Below are 19,290 nucleotides of genomic sequence, written 5' to 3'. Positions count from 1 at the left end.
GGGTGGCAGCACAGAAGAAAGGAAGGCCCTGAACTGACTGGCTCCATGTGGCTGCTTTTATAAGCTAGGGACAAAGCAGGCTTTCATGAAAAGACAGGCTTGTGGGATTTTTCATGTTAGGGTAGGAGAAGCAAGCAGTTGGAAGATAAAATTCTGCCATTATTTTTGAGCAGGGAGTGGAGGGGTGGTGACATTCTTGTGGTTGGCTTATCTGTGTTTCTTCTGGCCATCTGGTATCCTTGGGATCCCAGGTACAGGTCTCTGCTGTCTCACTTCCATGATTGTTAATAAGAAACCTAACTTTTAAGTATATATTGTGCTTAGAGATAATACTAGAAGCAATCATGATACTTTATTTTTATACATTTACATATCCTATATAATAAAAGGCTAATATGCAAATTGACCAAATGGTGGAATGTCCAGTGGCTATGACATGCACTGACCACCAGGGGGCAGACACTCAATGCGGGAGCTGCCCCCTGGTGGTCAGTGTGCTCCCACAGGGGGACCACTGCTCAGCCAGAAGCCAGGCTCATGGCTGGTGAGCGCAGTGGCGGTGGCAGGAGCCTCTTCTGTCTCCATGGCAGTGCTAAGGACCCCTTGGGGCATGTCCGACTGAAGGCTTAGGCCGGCTCCCCGCAGGCCTAAGCTGGCAGTTGGACATTCCCCGAGCGGTCCCAGACTGCGAGAGAATACATGCCGGGCTGAGGGGACTACCCCCCACCCCCACACACGAATGTATATTTCATATATAAAAATATATATAAAATATGTTACATTTTACATATTTATATATATATATATATATATATATATATATTTATTTATTTATTTTAAAGTTTCATACATGATTTTGAAAGAGAGACAGTCCTGAATGATTATAACCATTTATAAATTTTGTGGTGCTATAAATGGCTAAAATCACACATGGAAAGTAATATGATGATTGTATTAACCAAATGGTGTAACAAATTGCCCAAAAACTTAGTAGCTTCAAACAGAGACTTTCAATCTTTTTCATCTCATGGCAGACATACATAAACTAATTACTAAAAATCATGTGGCACACCAAAAGAACATATTTTTTGCCGATTTGACAACAAAATAGGTATAATTTTTCACACCAGATGGCAGTTGTTCTGTTGGCTGTTATTTTTTTACTAGAGGCCCGGTGCACGACATTCATGCACCTAGGCATGGGAACGGGGTGGCCCTCAGCCCAGCCTGAGCCCTCTCGCAGTCAGGGACCCCTCAGAGGATGTCTGCCTACCACGTAGGTGGGAGAGGCTGTTGCTATCACTGCTGCGCTCACCAGCTTCTGGCTGAGCGGTGCTCCCCTTGTGGGAGCACATTGACCACCAGTGGGCAGCTCCTGCGTTGAGCGTCTTCCCCGGTGGTCAGTGTGCGTCATAGCAACTGGTTGTTCCTTGGTTCAGTTAATTTGCATATTAGCCTTTTATTACATAGGATATAGGATTTGACAGTCTAAGGGGAAAAGTCAGTGCCCTTGACTAGATAGTCAAGTATTGCATGTTTTAAAAATTCTTGCAGCGTACCAGTTGAAAATCACTGGCTTAAAACATTTGTAATCGCACTTTCTGTTAGTGTGGCTTAGCTGGGTCCTCTGGCTTTAGATCTCACACAAGACTGCAATAGTCAGGGTATCACTTGGGACTCAGTCATCTCACAGGTATAGATCTACTTCCACACTCACTGAAGTGATTGTTGTCAGGATTAAGTTACTTGGGAACTATTGGACTGGGGGCCACATGTCCTACACTGCCATCCTCCATGCCTCTGTTTTTGACTCAGATAAAAAAGTTGTATAAACCATAGGCAGTGTAACCTTTAAAAATGTAAAGCTGACCGACCACTCCTAATGGTCTTCGCAATCAGAATATAGGCCAAAATTTGTAACATAGCCTCTCATATTTTATATGACTGGCTTCCATTTATCTCTAGTTCCACCGTAAGCCATAATTTCCTGTTTCACTATCTTCTATGTAGAACAGTGGTTCTCAACTTTGCACATTAGAATCACCTGGGAATCTTTTTAAAATCCTGATTTCTGGGCCTCATCCTCCAGAAATTCTGTTTCTTTGTTACTAATGTTGTGGCCTCACCCCATAACAAAGAAACAGAATTTCCGGAGGATGAAGCCCAGAAATCAGGATTTTAAAAAGATTCCCAGGTGATTCTACTGTGCAGCCAAGGTTGAGAACCACTGATGTCGAGTCTCTTAGTAGTTCGCAAACTTAAACTTGCATCAAAACCACTTGTATTGCTATTAAAACACTGATTTCTGGCTCCCATTCCCAGAGTTTCTGATTTAGTAGGTCTGGGGTGTGGTTTGAGATTTGCATTTCTAAAAAGTACTTGGTGCTGCTATTGTGGGACCACACCGTGAAAACTGTTCTGGTCACCCAGGCCTTATAACTCTCCAATTGCTTTCTCGTCTCAGGACCCTCATTTATGTCCTTTGCCAGGAATAGTCTTGTCTATAATTCTTTACTTTGTTAAAACTTTTTTTTAAAGAAGAGTTTAAGCATATATGAATATAGAGAGAATAATAAATTCTGTTGAACTTCTCACCCATCATCAGTAATTGTTACTTTTGGCCATCTTACTTTATTTATCCAACCGTAATACCCTTCCCTCCTTTCCTCAGTGATATTTTTTCAAGTATATCCCAGAATTCAAATTATTTCTCTCTCATTATTTATAACTATTCCTACCACTCTTGACTTACCCTTAAGTTCCAGATTAAATGACTCTTTCAGAGAGGCCTTCTTTGATCTCCCAGACTAAATTGGTTTATTCTAGGCACTCTGCCTGGGTCTGTTTTCAATGCTGAACAAAAAAGACTTAGTCCTAACTTTGTAAAGAATTGGGGTAGAGGTGAGGGTTCTGAGAAAAACTAGGGAAGAAGACAAAATTAAGCAAGGCCTTGGAATAGCACATAGAAATTATTTTAAAAACAATCTTTTGAAGCCCTGGCCGGTTTGGCTCAGTGGATGGAGCGTCGGCCTGTGGACTGAAGGGTCCCAGGTTTGATTCCGGTCAAGGGCATGTACCTTGGTTGCGGGCACATTCCCAGTTGGGGGTGTGCAGGAGGCAGCTGATCGATGTTTCTCTCTCATCGATGTTTCTAACTCTCTATCCCTTTCCCTTCCTCTCTGTGAAAAATCAATAAAATATATTTCAAAAAACAAACAAACAAAAAAACAATCTTTTGAAGTAATATAACACTATAGTGTCACCAGCAAGAAAATCACTAGTAACATAAGACAGCAGATAGAAAGTAAACTGGCCCTACCTTTGATGCATTTTATAGGGTGGGGGTATTAACTGACAATAAACTGCTGATTCCTGTACATTTCTTATAACAAACGTTGTTCTAAGCAAATGCTGTAAATTATGTTTGCCCCATTTTGTTTATTCATTCAACAAATATTTAACTTCAAATAAATAGACATAATTCCTGTCTTCATGGACCTTACAATTAAGCAGAAGAGGAGGCAAATGTCCGATAAGTAAGCACATAAATATTAATTTCAAATTATAAATAAGTCCTATGAAATAAAAATACAGGTCCCAGGTATAAGTTTAATAGAGGAACTTAAGTCCAGCTGGTGTGGCTCAGTGGTTGAGCGTCGTCCCATGAACCAAGAGGTCACAGGTTCATTTTCCGTCAGGGCACATGACTGTGTTGCAGGCTTGATCTCCTGTAGGGGGCGTGCAGGAAGCAGCCGATTGATGATGCTTCTCTCATCAATGTTTCTATCTCTCTGTCCCTTTCCCTTTCCCTTCCTCTCTCTCTAAAAATCAATGAAAACATATTAAAAACAAAACAAATATTAAATTAAAAAATTTTCAAATGTTCCTTAACACTAGATACCTGATTAGTGATTTTTCTGAATCATCATTTTTATATTTCCAGATGACCTACTTTCCATCTGAGAATGGAAGAGTTTTCTATATATAGTAATACTTAAAAATAATTAAAATATATATATATACACACACACGCACACACACACATATAGATGTGGAATATATACTTACTAGTATGAATCACTAGAGGCCCGATGCACTAAATTTGTTCAAGGGGCTCGGCCCTCGCAGCCGCGGTGGCTTGCCTTGGCCCTTGCAGCCCTGGCTTTGTCTAGAATGATGTCTGGAAGGTCATTCAGCTGTCCGGTCTAATTAGCATATTACGCTTTTATTATTATACATCAGTAGAAATACAGCATTTCTACTGAAATGCAATAATAGCATGATGATTAAATAATGACCCCGAAGAACTGATCTTATAAAAATAATATAGACGACCATTTGTTTACCTTTTTGCTATAACTTAGAGGCTGCCTGGAAGTGATAAAAGAAAAAATTAGGAGGATTTTATACCTTGAACAACTTGTTCAGAGTTGAAAGTAATTCAAAACATTTAATGTCTGTTCTCCCTTACTCTCACAGCATCACATGTGGCAGATAAGAGCAATACATTGTTCCTTCTATTTAACAGTTGGAGTACGAATAATTTGTAAAACTATGGCTACTGTGAGACATTTTGGGGCCCTGAAGGAAAAAAGAAAGATTTAGGCACTCTCTCTAGCAAAGGAAAACCAGCAAAGCAAACTTGTGTTCCCTGGAACTGAAATTGTCAAAGAGGACTTCTAACAAAATCTGTTTCTTAAATTGTGGAGGCTTTTTATTTTAGAGAACTGCAAATCAGCTTAATATTGTTTTGCTCAGGTAAGATAGCTACACTCATGTTAATGATTGTTTTTTAAGATAGGGGAGGAGATCCCACATGGGTTCTTTTTGAAAAATATTTTTTATTGATTTCAGAGAGGAAGGGAGAGGGAGAGAGAGATAGAAACATCAATGATGAGAGAGAATCATTGATTGGCTGCCTCCTACACACCCCCTACTGGGGCTCGAGCCCGCAACTGGGACATCTGCCCTTGACTGGAATCGAACCAGGGACCCTTCAGTCCACAAGCTGATGCTCTATCCACTGAGCCAAACCAGCTAGGGCCCACGTGGGTTCTTGACCAGTTTTGTTGCAAGGGTATTTTGACAGTCTGGTGAAGTCTGTTTTCAGAAAATACTTTTAAATGAATAAAGCAAAATATATAGAACCACAAAAAAATAAATTCTAAGAAATAGTTATCAAAATATTTTTTAAAATTTGTGATATATGAGTATATGTGCTTGCTTATTAAAATGTTAAATAAGGTTTAGTATGTCTATTTACCATAATTTCAAAGTAGTGATTAATAGAATGGCTGTTTTGAGACAGCTGCAGTGACATATGAAATGAATATATCTGTGACTTCTGTAGGTGACAATTAAAGGTACAGCAACAATTGCTGTATTTTTTTTTTTTGGCTACATTCATAAAGAAAATGCTAAATGTCAGTCAGAAGTTAGTGAGAAGATATTAATTTTCCCTCCCTTCTAAGTTCATGGATCTCCTGAATTCTAAACATGGACCCTTTGGGGGCAGGGGTGTTGTGAATGCAAATTTAAGAATCTTCTCTTAAGTCAAGAGTTGAGACTTCCAATTTGCCAAACAACCTAACCATAGCTATTTTGGCCATGTCTCTTTATCCCGCCTCCAGTTTCCCCCATGAGAAATCCAAGCTGCTTATTACTGGTCCTTTTCTTACCCTGCATCCTACTTGCAGAGGATTTATGCATTTTTTTATGGTAGAGGAGAGGATATTAACTTAGAGTAAATTCTTTATTAGGTCAGAACTCTCAATGAAGTTGCTTGACTGTACCAGTGCATGCATATAAATCTTTGCTGAAACCCTTGACTCCATTTAAGTAGTTTATTGTTTGCCCACAGAATAACTTAACCATACTCCTCTAATTAATTTGCCTAAACTTTTGCAGAAGTATTTTATCATCTCTAACTTTTTTGCTCCTTTTGTACCCTTTTTCTATTTTCTCAAATCATCTTTGAAATATTTTTTTACTTTCTCTTTTTTTTCTATTCACAATTCTGAGCTATTATAAATAGCATGTTTGCAATTTTTGAAACATAGCAGATGAGGGAGCATCTATTGAGGGACTGTTGTGTTCTAAACATCCCTGCATTTATCAGTAGCCCTCTGAGGCTTGGAGAAGATTAGTTTCTCAGGGTTATTAGTGCTGGAACTGGTGAGCAAATTAGGTTAGTCTGATGTCATGCTCTATCTCCCCTGCCCCCAACTTTTTAGTTTCAAGTATGCCCAGTATAGCTTTGCTAGATTAACCTTACAAAGACCAGTTTACCATGTTGTTATTGTTCAAGAACCATTAGGCCCATTGTAGTAAACTGTATGACATAGATTTGGCACATTTGACCACCAACCTGTCTTTTTAGCTACATCTCTCCTCCTCTTCATGCATCCTATGCTCTATCCATATCATTCACTTACCAATCCTGCAATATGTTACACATGTCTTCTGTACTCTTCATGTGCTTAGGAGGAGCTTTACAATCCTCACCCAAGTGTATGTTTTTATTGATTTTTAGAGAGGGAAAGGGGGAGAGAGAGAACATCTATCAGTTGCCTCCCATACCTACTCCAGTCATGCCCCAGTTGAGGATTGAGCCTGCAACCTAGGTATGCACCCTGATTGGGAATCGAACCCCCAACCTTTTGGTGTATGGAACAACGTTAGAAACCAACTGAGCCACCTGGAGGAACTTTATTTTTTTTTTAATCTTTATTGTTCAGATTATTAGTTGTTCCTCTTTTTTCCTCCCATAGCTCCCCTCCACCCGGTTCCCACCCCTCCCTCCACCCTCATCCCCCCCCTCCCACTGTCCTCATCCACATAGGTGCACGATTATTGTCCAGTCTCTTCCTGCATCCCCCACACCCCTTTCTCCCCCAAGAATAGTCAGTCCACTCCCTTTCTATGCCCCTGATTCTATTATAATCACCAGTTTATTCTGTTCATCAGATTATTTATTCACTTGATTTTGAGATTCACTTGTTGATAGATGTGTATTTGTTGTTCATAATTTGTATCTTTCTTTACCTTCTTCTTCTTTTTCTTCCTCTTCTTAAAGGATACCTTTCAGCATTTTCTATAATACTGGTTTGGTGGTGATGAACTCCTTTAGCTTTTCCTTATCTGTAAAGCTCTTTATCTGACCTTCAATTCTGAATGATAGCTTTGCTGGATAAAGTAATCTTGGTTGTAGGTTCTTGGCATTCATCACTTTGAATATTTCTTGCCCACTCCCTTCCAGCCTGCAAAGTTTCTGTTGAGAAATCAGCTGACAGTCGTATGAGTACTCCCTTGTAGGTAACTGACTGTCTTTCTCTTGCTGCTTTTAAGATTCTCTCTTTGTCTTTTGCTCTTGGCATTTTAATTATGATGTGTCTTGGTGTGGTCCTCTTTGGATTCCTTTTGTTTGGGGTTCTCTGCGCTTCCTGGATCTGTAAGTCTATTTCTTTCACCAGGTAGGGGAAGTTTTCTGTCATTATTTCTTTAAATAGGTTTTCAATATCTTGCTCTCTTCTGGCACCCCTATAATTTGGATGTTGGTACGCTTGAAGCTGTCCCAGAGGCTCCTTACACTATCTTTGTATTTTTGGATTCTTTTTTCATTTTGCTTTTCTGGTTGGGTGTTTTTTGCTTCTTCGTATTTCATTTCTTTGACTTGATTCTTGCGATCCTCTAGTCTGCTGTTGGAACTCTGCATAATATCCTTTATTTCAGTCAGTGTATGCTTAATTTCTAGTTGGTCCTTTTTCATAACCTCGAGGGTCTCACTAGATTTCTTGAGGGGCTTACTACATTTATCGGCAGTCTCACCAGATCTTTTGAGGGTCTTACTAAATTTATCAGTGGTTTCTAGAAAGTTCTTGAAAAACCTTAAAAGTGTGGTTTTGAACTCTATATCCAGTCATTTGCTTTCCTCCATTTCTGTCATTTGTGACCTGTTTCTTTGTCTCTGCATTTTTTATGCTTCCCTGTATTGGTAGAGTGGCTTTGTGTGCTAGGTGTCCTGTAGGGCCCAGTGGCTCAGCCTCCCCAGTTACCTGAGGTGGACACTCTTGGTGCACCCCCTTGTGGGCTTTGTGCACAGTCTTGTTGTAGTTAAGCCTTGATTGTTGTAGGCATCACTGGGAGGAATTGACCTCCAGGCCAATTGGCTGTGAGAGTCAGCTGTGTCTACGGTGGGAGAACTTCTGTGCTGAAGACACCCTTATGAGGCAAGACTTGCTTCAATGGGGCTTTGGTGCTGACTGAGTCTGCCCCCTAAGTGTGTCCCTTATGGATCTGAGGAGTTGTAATTGGATGGTCCCACTCTGACCACTGGGTACATTGGCTCTTGGATCTAAGGAGGTGCTAATTTAGCCTCTGCCTGAGGCTACCCAGCAGGAGCTACGAAGAGATCTGCAGATTCCCCTTCCTTGTTTGGGGTTTGGAGGTGCCCAAATGAGGCCCAGCTGTGAAGCAATGCAAGCTGCTGTGGGGCCTTGGGCCTTCTCTTGGAAGTTCTGGGTCTGTCTGGCCCAGCTGCAGTTTGTTAGGTAATTTTCAGATTGCAAAAGCCTCTACCGCAACCTGGGTGGGGCGGGGTCTCAGGGAAACAACAGGGCGGAGCAAGCAGCTATGGCTGATCCTCATCCTACCCTAAGAGGCCCGGCGTCTCAATGTCCCTTGGTAATCGCTGCAAGCACCCCCGAGAGAAAGCTGCTCTCGAGTTCCGAGTTCTGCCCGCTGCCAGACAGTCCAGTTTCTCCCTGTATGAGTCTGGGTCCCCAGAGGCTCACCCGGAACTGGAGTTCAGAGCAGTCGGGGGCTTGTGACTGCCTCCCGATTCAAAAAGACAGCCACGTCCTCAGTTGCCGGCTTTTGCCACGTGCGCCTCCGTACCTCTGCACTTCTGCACCTCCTCTGAGTCTCAGTGTGCTTTTCTCTTTCCTTCTAGTTGTAGAATTTCCACTCAGCCAGCCTTCCTGTGGTTCTGGATGATGTCCGTTCTGTCTTTTAGTTGTATTTTTGAATTTGTTGTGGGAAGCAGCAATTTCTGGTGTTGACCTATGCCGCCATCTTGGTTTCTCCTGGAGGAACTTTTTTTTTAATATATTTTATTGATTTTTTACAGAGAGGAAGGGAGAGAGATAGAGAGTTAGAAACATCGATGAGAGAGAAACATCGATCAGCTGCCTCCTGCATATCTCCCACTGGGGATGTGCCCCCAACCCAGGTACATGCCCTTGACCGGAATCGAACCTGGGACCTTTCAGTCCGCAGGCCGATGCTCTATCCACTGAGCCAAACCGGTTTTGGCTGAAGGAACTTTTAATTCCTGTATTTCTTCTCACACCTAAATTGACTTGCATTTTTCATGTTTACCAGTTTTGCTCTCAAAGATGAGTTATTCCATTTTAAGAACATTTATATATATAAAAATTTGTTAACATAGAGTCTTATCTCTACTCCCAAGGGATGGCAGTCAGCAAAATCAGCTTAATTTTACTTTACAGATGAAATTATTTTCTTATTTCCTTTATTAATACATATTTGTGGTTTTTTTTTAAAAAAAACAGGTTTATTGAGGTACAATTTACATGTAATTAAAATGAATACATTTTACATGCAATTTGATAAATTTTTGGCAAATACATAGTTCTATAACTACCATTACATTCAAGCTATAGGATGTTTCCATTACTGCACAAAATTCCTCATGTTCATTTTTATACTCCTCCAGCAACCCCCAGTCCCAGACAACCACTGATCTGCTTTCTTTTACCATATAGTTTGGCCTTTTCTAGCATTTCATATAAATGCAAGCATGCAGAATTGAACCATTAACCAGTTCTTGGACATTAATTCTTTTATCAGCTGATGGACATTTGGATTATTTTGTTATTATGAATAATGTTGCTATTAACATTCTCATACAAGAATGTGGACATAGTTATTTTTCTTGAGTAGATACCTAGGAATTGCTGGCTTATATGGTAGGTGTATGTTTTTAAGAAGCAGCCAGATTGTTCTTCAGTATGGCTGTATCATTTTGCATTTTCACTTCAATGGATGAGCATTCCATTTCTCCATAGCCTCACCAACACTCGGTAATGTCAGTTTTTAATTTCTGTCATTCTAGTGGGTGAGTAGTGTTAACTCATTGTGGTTTTAGTTTTAATTTCCCTGATGACCAGTGATGTTGAGCATCTTTTTATATACTTACATTTTTATGTAAGAATATATAAGAATCTATATTCATATATATTCTTTGGTGAAGTGTTTGTTCAGCTCTTTTGCCTATTTTTTAATTGGTTGGTTGTTTCTTGGTTATATTTTGTTTTAAAAGTTCTTTATATATTCCAATACAATTCCTTTGTCATATATTTTGGAAATATATTCTCCTAATTTGTGATTTGCCTTTTCCTTTTTAAAACATATATTTTGAAGAGCAATAGTTTCTACTTTTGAAGTAGTACAGTTTAGCAATATTTTTCTTAGCGATTCATGCTATAAGTGTCCTATCTTAAAATTTTCCCTAGCTCAAGGTCACAAAGATTTTCTCCTGTTTTTTCTTTCAGTAGTTATAGCTTTATTTTAAATATGATGTATTTAAAATTATATTTTAGGTATGGTATGACATAGTCAAAATTGGTTTATTTCTATACAGATAGCCAGTTTTTTAGCATCATACGTTTAAGAGACCATTTTTTATCTCCATTGAATTACTTTTGCATCTTTCTCGAAAATTAACTAAAAGTATGGGTATATTTTTGGACTCTGTTAATAAAAAAGATTTATATCAGGGGTCAGCAAATTAAGGCTTAACAAGCAAAATAAGTCTTGTGGCCTTTTTCTTGTAAATAATGTTTACTAGCACATGGCCATGCCCATCCACTTAGGTATCCTGGTAGATTTGAATAGTTCTGACAGAGACTGTGTGTCCTACAGGCTGAAAATATCTAGTATCTGACATTTTATGGAAAACATTTGCCAACCCCTGATCTACATGTTTATCTTCGTGCCAATACTATATTCTCTTGATTACTATAGCTTCATAAGTCTTGAAATCAAGTTGCCTTCCAGCTTTGTTCTGCTTTTAGAAAAGGGGCTATTTCAGGGCCTTTGTAATTTTTTACTATGTTTTAGAAATCAGCTTGTCAGTTTATACAGATGCCTCATAGGATTTGTGATTGGGAATGCATTGAATCTATAGATCAATGTGGAGGGAATTAAAAGCCTAAAAATACTAAGTTTCCTATCCATGGATGTGGTATATTTTTCTAATTGTTGAAGTTCTCTTTAATTTCGCTCAGTAATGTTTGTTTTTAATGTATAGGCCTTCCAAATCTTTCAGGAAATTTATTCCTAAGTAATTTTATTGATGCTAAAATGGAATTGTAAAAATTTTCCTTTTTAAGTTGTGTGTTGCTTATATGTAGAAATAGAATTGATTTTATATATTGACCATGTGTAGTATTCACCGTGCTAATAAATTCATTCATTCTTCTAGTTTTAATAGATTCATTAGAATTTCCTATGATCATGACATCTGTGAATATAGTATTACTTCTCCCTTTCCAATCTGTCTGCCTTAATCCACTGATTAGAACAGTGATGGCAAACTTTTGAGCTTGGCGTGTCAGCATTTTGAAAAACCCTAACTTAACTCTGGTGCCGTGTCACATATAGACATTTTTTGATATTTGCAACCATAGTAAAACAAAGATTTATATTTTTGATATTTATTTTATATATTTAAATGCCATTTAACAAAGAAAAATTAAAAAAATGAGTTCGTGTGTCACCTCTGACACGCGTGTCATAGGTTCGTCATCACTGGATTAGAATCTCTAGTACAGTGTTGAATAGAAGTGGTGAGAGCAGACAACCTTGCCAATATTGATCATAGGTAGGATCATTTCGTTTTTCCCCATTAACGTTAACTAGAGGTTTTGTAGATGTCTTTTATCAGAGTAAGGAAACTCCTTTTTATTTCTATTTTGTTGAGATTTTTATTTTTTAAATCATGAATGACTTGAATTTTGTAAAGTATTTCTTCTGCATCTATGGAAATATGTTTTATTCCTTAAACCTATGAACATGGTAAATTACATTGATTTTTGGATGTTAAACTAAATTTGCTTTTTCTGACAAAACCCACTTAGTCATCATGTAGTATTCCCCCCTCACACCTGAAATAGTATTTAAAAAAATAAATTTCTTAATTGTTTGATAGGATTTACTAAGGGAACAATCTGGGATGGTTTTTTGGCTTTTGATTATTAATAGCTAATTTTAAGAGATTCAGTTTTCCCTCAGCTCAATAAAAAGTGCACTTTCTTGACACCAATAAATTTTAAAATTTATTAGGCTTTATTCTGCTTTCTGATTTTGTTATATGTGGAAGAGGCATTTATGAGAAGTTTATAACCAGCCTTTCCAAGTGTACACTTTAAATATATAGTAGTCTCTCCACTTGTCCTCAGGGTGGGGTTGGGGGTACATTCAAAGACCCCAGTGGATGCCTGAAACTTTGGATAGTATTGAACCCTATATTATATACAAAAGCCCTGTGCATGAATTTGTGCACGGGTGGGGTCCCTTGTTCTGGCCGGTGATAGGGACCAATCAGGGCCATCGGGGTTGGCCGGCCGGGGGGACGGACTGCAGGAGGTTGGCTGTGGGAGCGCATTGACCACCAGGGGGCAGCTCCTGCATTGAGTGTCAGTGCTCATCATAGCAACTGGTAATTCAGTTGTAAAGGTCACTTAGCCTTTTTATCTATAGACTAGAGGCCCGGTGCACAAAAATTTGTACACTGGTGGGGGAGGAGAGATGAGGAGGGTGTCCCTCAGCCCCACTTGTGCCCTCTCACAGTCTGGGACCCCTCAGGAGTTAACCACCTGCTGGCTTAGGCCCACTCCCCGGGTGGCAGATGGCAGGCCCGATCCCTCGGTGCCTGCCCCACCTCCCCCCCGGGTCATGCACATGGCAGGGCCGATCTGGGGGTTGGGGCACTGCCCCTGCTTGGGTTGCACACAGGATGCCCAGGTGGGCCAGCCGATCACTGCTGCCCCGCCTGGCTGCCCTGGGTCGGGTCGCACACGGACGCCCGCCGCCCCGGGTCGCAGATAGCAGGCCCAGATGGCGGCAGGGCAGGCAGGATGGCGCTGTCCCGCCCAGCCTGCAGTATGCAAATTAGCCGCCATCTTTGTTGGTGGTTAATTTGCATATCACGCTGATTAGCCAATGGGAGGCGTAGCAAAGGTACGGTCAATTACCATGTTTGTCTATTATTAGATAGTATAGTGATAGTTGTTTCCTATACCCATATTTCTGTGGTAAAGTTTGGAGCCATTATTAAGTAAAGTAAGGGTTACTTGAACACAAGCACTGCAGTAGCATAACAGTCTAATAATCAAGATGGCTACTAAGTGACTAATGGCAGCAGTGGATATGCTGAAAAGAAATGACTCTTGTACTATGCAGTACAGAACAGGATGGAGTGAGATTTTATCATGTGCAATTTAAATCTTATGTATTGCTTATGGAATTTCTTCTTAAATGTTTTGGACAGTGGCTGACCATGGGTAACTAAACCACAGAAAGAAAAACTGGATAAGGGGGAACTACTGTAATAGGGAAATAATTTTACAGTTATATTTTGGCTAAATATTTAATGCTGCCCTTGTTATAAAGTATTTGATTACTTTGCCTATTGCCTTTGTTTTTGTTAATTTTAGGAACTTAAAAGGACTCTAGAAAATCAAGCAGAAGGAAACATGGAAGGTCAGAATTCCCAGAGTCCTCAGCAGGTCTCACAGGGGCTGCACACATGCTCTGAGCAAAATGGTCATGTTTCTGCAGTACCAGATACACAACCAGTTCTGCAATATGGTAATCCTTATGCAACACAGGAGACAAGAGGTTATTAAAATATTTTTAGTTTGGGGTTAGCTGAATTTGGAGGCGGTTTTTTGTGTATATCTTTGTGGGATTAGAGAACTACTGGTACAGTCAATTCTAATAGAAACATTATAATGAGCAGTTTTAATGCTTAATACTAACTGGCTTCATCCAGAAGTGATATGCCATGAATGAATAATCTATTTGCTTATTGCATATAGTTCTTATTTTGAGTCACGTGGGTTAAAAATATATTTTCTTGATGAGCTAAAATGTTTTTTTGTATAGTTTGTCATGGCTATACACAGCAATTCTAATTTTAGTACCAGCTTTTACCCTTCCCTTGCAAAACATTTTTTTCAGATGGAGCAGATGGTGCTTTTTACCCAGATGAAATCCAAAGGCCACCTGTGAGAGCACCTTCTTGGGGACTGGAAGATAATGTTGTCTGCAGCCAGCCTGCTCGAAACCTTAGTCGGCCTGATGGCTTAGAAGACCCTGAGGATAGTAAAGTAAATTGAATTTCCATTTTCTGAGCCTGTTCCTTTTTTCTCTCCTGTATAGAGAGTTATGTGGTTATGTGTATCTTGAGAAAATATGTGCTTGTGTGTACACATGATTTTTTAAAAAAGCATGCTTGTATTTAAATTTGAAAGATCAACCTTTAATATGCTTCATATTTATACTTTAGGATTATACTAAAATAAAATATTAAGTTTGGAGAATGACCTCAAAATGTTAACAGAAAGTTTAATTAAATTTTTTTTTAATTGAAATGTAACTGACATATGACACTATATTAGTTTCAGGTGTATACATGATAATTCGATATTTGTATATATTGTGAAATGATCACCGTTAGTCTAATTGACATTTGTTTTTCTTAGTTTTTCCCCTTGTTATTAGAACTTAAGATGTACTCTTAGCAACCTTCAAATATACAATACAGTATTATTAAGTATAGTCACAGATACTTTAATCTTTATTTTCATGAAGTAATTTACTCCTTTGATGCAGATGTAGTAGACCGGAAGAAGCAAACTATTATGATATTATGCTGCAGTGTACATCTTTTCATTTTAGCACTTACAGCCTACTTTAAATTTTAAGGTGGACTCTTTAGTTAGCTAGAAAAAGAGGGAAGTATATGTATTATTCTTTTTCAGAGATATATTCTTTTAGACATTGTTAGTATTTAACCTCTCAGCAGTACAATACTGATAATTAAATTAGTTTATGTAGTGTGTCACTGTTTTTATTTCATTTAAGGGATTTCTTTATTTAATAAATAGGTTTTTATCCTCATAGCAGCTCCTTCTGAATTTCCTGTGCATTAATAAGAATTTAAAAGAAATGCTTTATTGTGCTCTTTGCAAGTACAGTAGTATCATGACCTGTTTCTCATTTAATCTAGTTTGCTGCATTTAATTGCTATTAACCTTTGCAGAAACTGATCAGTGTTCAGACAGACATGATTTTAGCCCTAGTGCTCAACACTCATAATGGAGAAAAATGTATTTCTCTCTTTTGCCTTTTGGCCTCCTATGTCCATTACTGGGAATAATTAGGAAAACTGTCAGAACTTTTGTAGCCCATTTAAGGTCTAGAGTATCATTTTACTGCTTTTTCAAACCTTTATTTCACACTTTGCATATTTAATCTGATCATTCTTGGCACAGATGTTACATGTGACAAGCCCTTCTCTCCCGTAGTCATCTGCTTCAGTTTAATTAGCAGAATGTTCTTTCTGATCTGTGTGCTTTGCCCTTCTGCAAACCCATGAGAAGCAGTGTTAGAAGCTTGTGCTCATTTGCTGACATGCTTATTAGATTTGGTAATGAGATGGAAGGACTCTTAATAGGCACATCTTGGGTAATTGTATTTTGCAATCAGAAGATTTTTCACATTATACAGAAATTTATTTTTATGTACATTCAGACCTTTTTTTTTTTTTTTTTAAATTGTCATTAGAACAAAAAACACACACATCGCTTGCAACTAAAGTATTTGAGTTAGTAATTTTAGTTAGAATATAGAAAACAGATTTGGGTTGACCTGTTCCTTTTCTTTGGTTCTCTTCCCTGGGAGTGATGAACAGCCACAGGACCCAGCATCTTTGAGTCAGGGTTGAGGTGGACTGCTCTTACGGCCTATTCTTGCCATATCTCCTCCTGTACCAGAAACTGGTCAGCTTTCAGATCAAAAACCTTTTTTGACTCCCTCTTACCTAATTAATTGCAATAGCAGTAACAAAATTATCATGAGGTGATGGCAACAAACATTTCTATAGCTCTTTTTGCCAGCTAATGTTTAGCTTTCTAAATATATTAACTCATTTGTTCTTTGTAGCAGTCCTGTGAGGAACTATTCCTGTTTCTATTGAGAGGCATTATGAGCCAGCTTAACTGGCTTGCTTCACACTGCTGGTAAGGTACAGCAGGATTTGAGTCTAATCACTTTGGCTTATAGAAGCTGTGGTCTTTAACCATCTATCAACTACCAACCAATCAAATAGGCTAAAGCAAAGTTTCCCAAACTTTCTTCTTTCAGGGCATCTTTACCATCAGTACCTCATAAGTGGAATCTTTTTGTGATTTACATGTTTCATTTAGCATAATGTCCTTAAGATTCATCCCTGATATAACGTGTCAGAATTTCCTTTGTTTTGAAGGCTAAATAATAATCCATTGTATGTTTATGGTATACCTTGCGTTTATCCATTCTTCCATCGATAGACATCAGGTTGTTTCTACCTTTTGTGTATATGCTGATGTGACAATAGGTGTACAAATATATCTGCTCCAGTTCCTGGTTCTTTTGGATCTATAGATAGAATTAGGATTGCTTTGTCATATATAGTTAGTTATATTTCTACAATCATTGCATTTTGAATTCAGTATAATTAACCCTGTTTTATTGTCCAAGAGATTAACCCATTTTAATATTATTTGTTTGATAAGAAAATAACTTTTTTCATAGACTAGATTTTGAGTTGGGCATCTAATGAGAAATGTGCAATTCAAGTAGAGCAGTTTACCATAGCTTGTTTCATTTGCTTAATAACCAATTTGTGGTGGAAATAGTATTGTGCTGATGGGTCTAGAGATTGATGAACAAAGTAAGTGGTTTAGACTTTTGGAGAAATTAAAATTTAAGAAAATTAATTATTTGGAACTGTTCATAAGTAAATTTAAGTATGGTACTCCCAATAAAATTTGCTTACAAGATTATTTTAGTTTAGCTAAAGTACTAGGTACTAACACTTTAAAGTTCTTTTGGGTTGACATCTTTCAGTTCTAAAACTTGAGTACTTTAGTTTTGGGGTGGAAATCTTTCTAACCTGCAATACCTGATTCTCTGCCTTCTTAAAGAATACCTAACATAGCCTTGATGGCTCAAGTTCATTAACTTAAAAACCAACATTAAAAGTTATGTGTTTTTGTTGTTGTTAAATCCTCATCCAAGTATATTTTTTCCAGTGATTCTAGAGAGAGTAGAAGGGAGGGCATGGGGAGAGAGAAAGAGGGAGAGAGACAGACAGGCAAACATCCATGTGAAAGAGACACATCGATTGGTTGCCCCCTGCATGTGCCCCATGGGGGGCCACTGGGTAGCGAACCTGCGACCCTTCGGTACATGGTCTGGCGCTCTAACCACTGAGCATGCCTGCCAGGGCAAAAGTTAGGCTCTTTTGAGAGGTAAAGGTGTTAGCTCCAATGCTGAAATATTATTGGATGTTTTGAGTTTGTCTCCTTTTCTCTTTTGTCCAGTAGCCATTTTTTTTATTGCTGCTGACAGTGGGCCTGCTTTAACAGCCTCACTTCCCAAACTAATTGGTTATAGTTAATCGCATTTGGAAACTAACTGCTGTTGATAAGTAAAATAGAATAAAAGCAGTATTTGTGATATTTGACTGGTCATTTTGCATGTCAAGGTTATGAGAGACTTTATGAATTGTCTATCATAGAACTTACTGTATACTTTCTGGTTTTGAACTGTTCTCTAAGTGATTTCTTATTTCATGGGAACTTATGTCTCATAACACCTAGAATTCTACTCGAGTCCCTCACTTGTTTTATTAAGTAACAGGTGATAAAAGATATGGAATAATAGGGTCATCATTACCAAATTATATATGACTTAAGACTACTAAATGTAAATTGCTTTCCCCACCCCCTGGTATTTTATGAGCAATCTTAATATGTCTGTTGGCTGATCTGAGTCTAGTGCCTTAGCTAGCAACAAACTATTGTTAGCTGATTGATTTGTGGAAGCAGTAAATTATTGTAAGCTATTAGTCATTATAAAACGGGACATTGTAAGATTTTTGGGTTCTATTATATTTTTGGCCTCTGGAAAGTTGTTGTTTATTATAAATATCTGTGTCATTAAGAATTTTGAAAAGCAGAATATCCAGACCTTTCCTTTTTATCTTTTCCAATTATTTTTTTAAATGCCACTTCAAAGACTTTATTTTTTCAAAGAAAATGAGATTTTGTTCATTATTTGATATATAGTAGTATAAGCAAATTCAATGTTTTAAATATTGTTACTGTCATGCATGTTAAGTTTAGTAGATTCAACTACTATATTATTTTTTTCCTCTTTGTATCTATAGATTTAAAAGGTGTCTGGATCTTTTATCACTTAAAGGATTTTAACTTTTGAAGTCTATGAAGTACGTTTTATTTTCCCCAGCCCCTCATTATCTATCTTGTTATTTGTTGCCCACATATATCCTGAAGGAATGATAAATGTAAACAAGCATTTTCTCATGTGATGAACAGGAAAGAAGAAGCCTCTCAAGCCCTTTATTGGACCATTCAGGAGGGGATAATTGTCAGAATAATAGCCATGCTCCCCATCCCCCTAAAAAAAATCATTTGTCTTGTTTGTTCACCAAATACACTTTTTGGGCACCTCTTCCTGGGACAGACTTGACTACTTAGCCCATTAATAGCAGCCTGGGGGCAAGCATGACTACCCAGCAATGTAAGAACTCATCAGTGCCAGCTCTACCTGTTTATGTGCTGTTTGTTTAGTACATGAGAGCAGCTAACAGCTGCTCAGAGGAGGGAAGCAAATGGGCACCTGCCATGATGTAGCTGCTTTTGATGTAAAGTGAGAATCTGTGTTTGGCTGTTGATTTAGCATGTACAGATCTCTAAAATCTAAATCCATGACCACAGGGATGGGGGCATGGAAATTGAGCAATATTTTCTTTCAGATTGAAACTCAGGTTTACAGGTTTTTAGGATTCTTCATTGACAATCAGTTAATCAAATATTTGATTTTGATTTTTATTCTTTTACAACAGGGTTTTGAGGCCTATAGTTTGGGGCTTTGCTTTAACTTGGTTTTCCAGTTGGAATTGTCTGTGTGTACGTG

General features: G+C 38.3%; 1 protein-coding gene across 6 annotated transcripts in view; it reads left to right on the top strand.

Moving 5' to 3' along the window:
• TAX1BP1 (Tax1 binding protein 1) overlaps positions 1 to 19,290 on the top strand; it is a 63,216-nt gene that overhangs the window by 41,652 nt on the left and 2,274 nt on the right. For 3 of the 6 annotated variants that reach the window (XM_036327755.1, XM_036327752.1, XM_036327756.1), the window contains 2 exons: positions 13,740 to 13,923; positions 14,266 to 14,414. In XM_036327755.1, the coding sequence (XP_036183648.1) occupies positions 13,740 to 13,923; positions 14,266 to 14,414 (333 nt within the window). Of the gene's footprint in view, positions 1 to 13,739; positions 13,924 to 14,265; positions 14,415 to 18,520; positions 18,581 to 19,290 lie in introns of all 6 variants that reach the window. The other 3 variants (XR_004970831.1, XM_036327754.1, XM_036327753.1) reach the window with 3 other exon arrangements.

This window comes from Myotis myotis, unplaced genomic scaffold (genome assembly GCF_014108235.1).
Source record: "Myotis myotis isolate mMyoMyo1 unplaced genomic scaffold, mMyoMyo1.p scaffold_m19_p_11, whole genome shotgun sequence".
Classification (NCBI taxonomy): Eukaryota; Metazoa; Chordata; class Mammalia; order Chiroptera; family Vespertilionidae; genus Myotis; species Myotis myotis.
The sequence above is the reverse complement of the archived record's forward strand: the minus strand, read 5'-3'. Positions and strand labels throughout refer to the sequence as shown.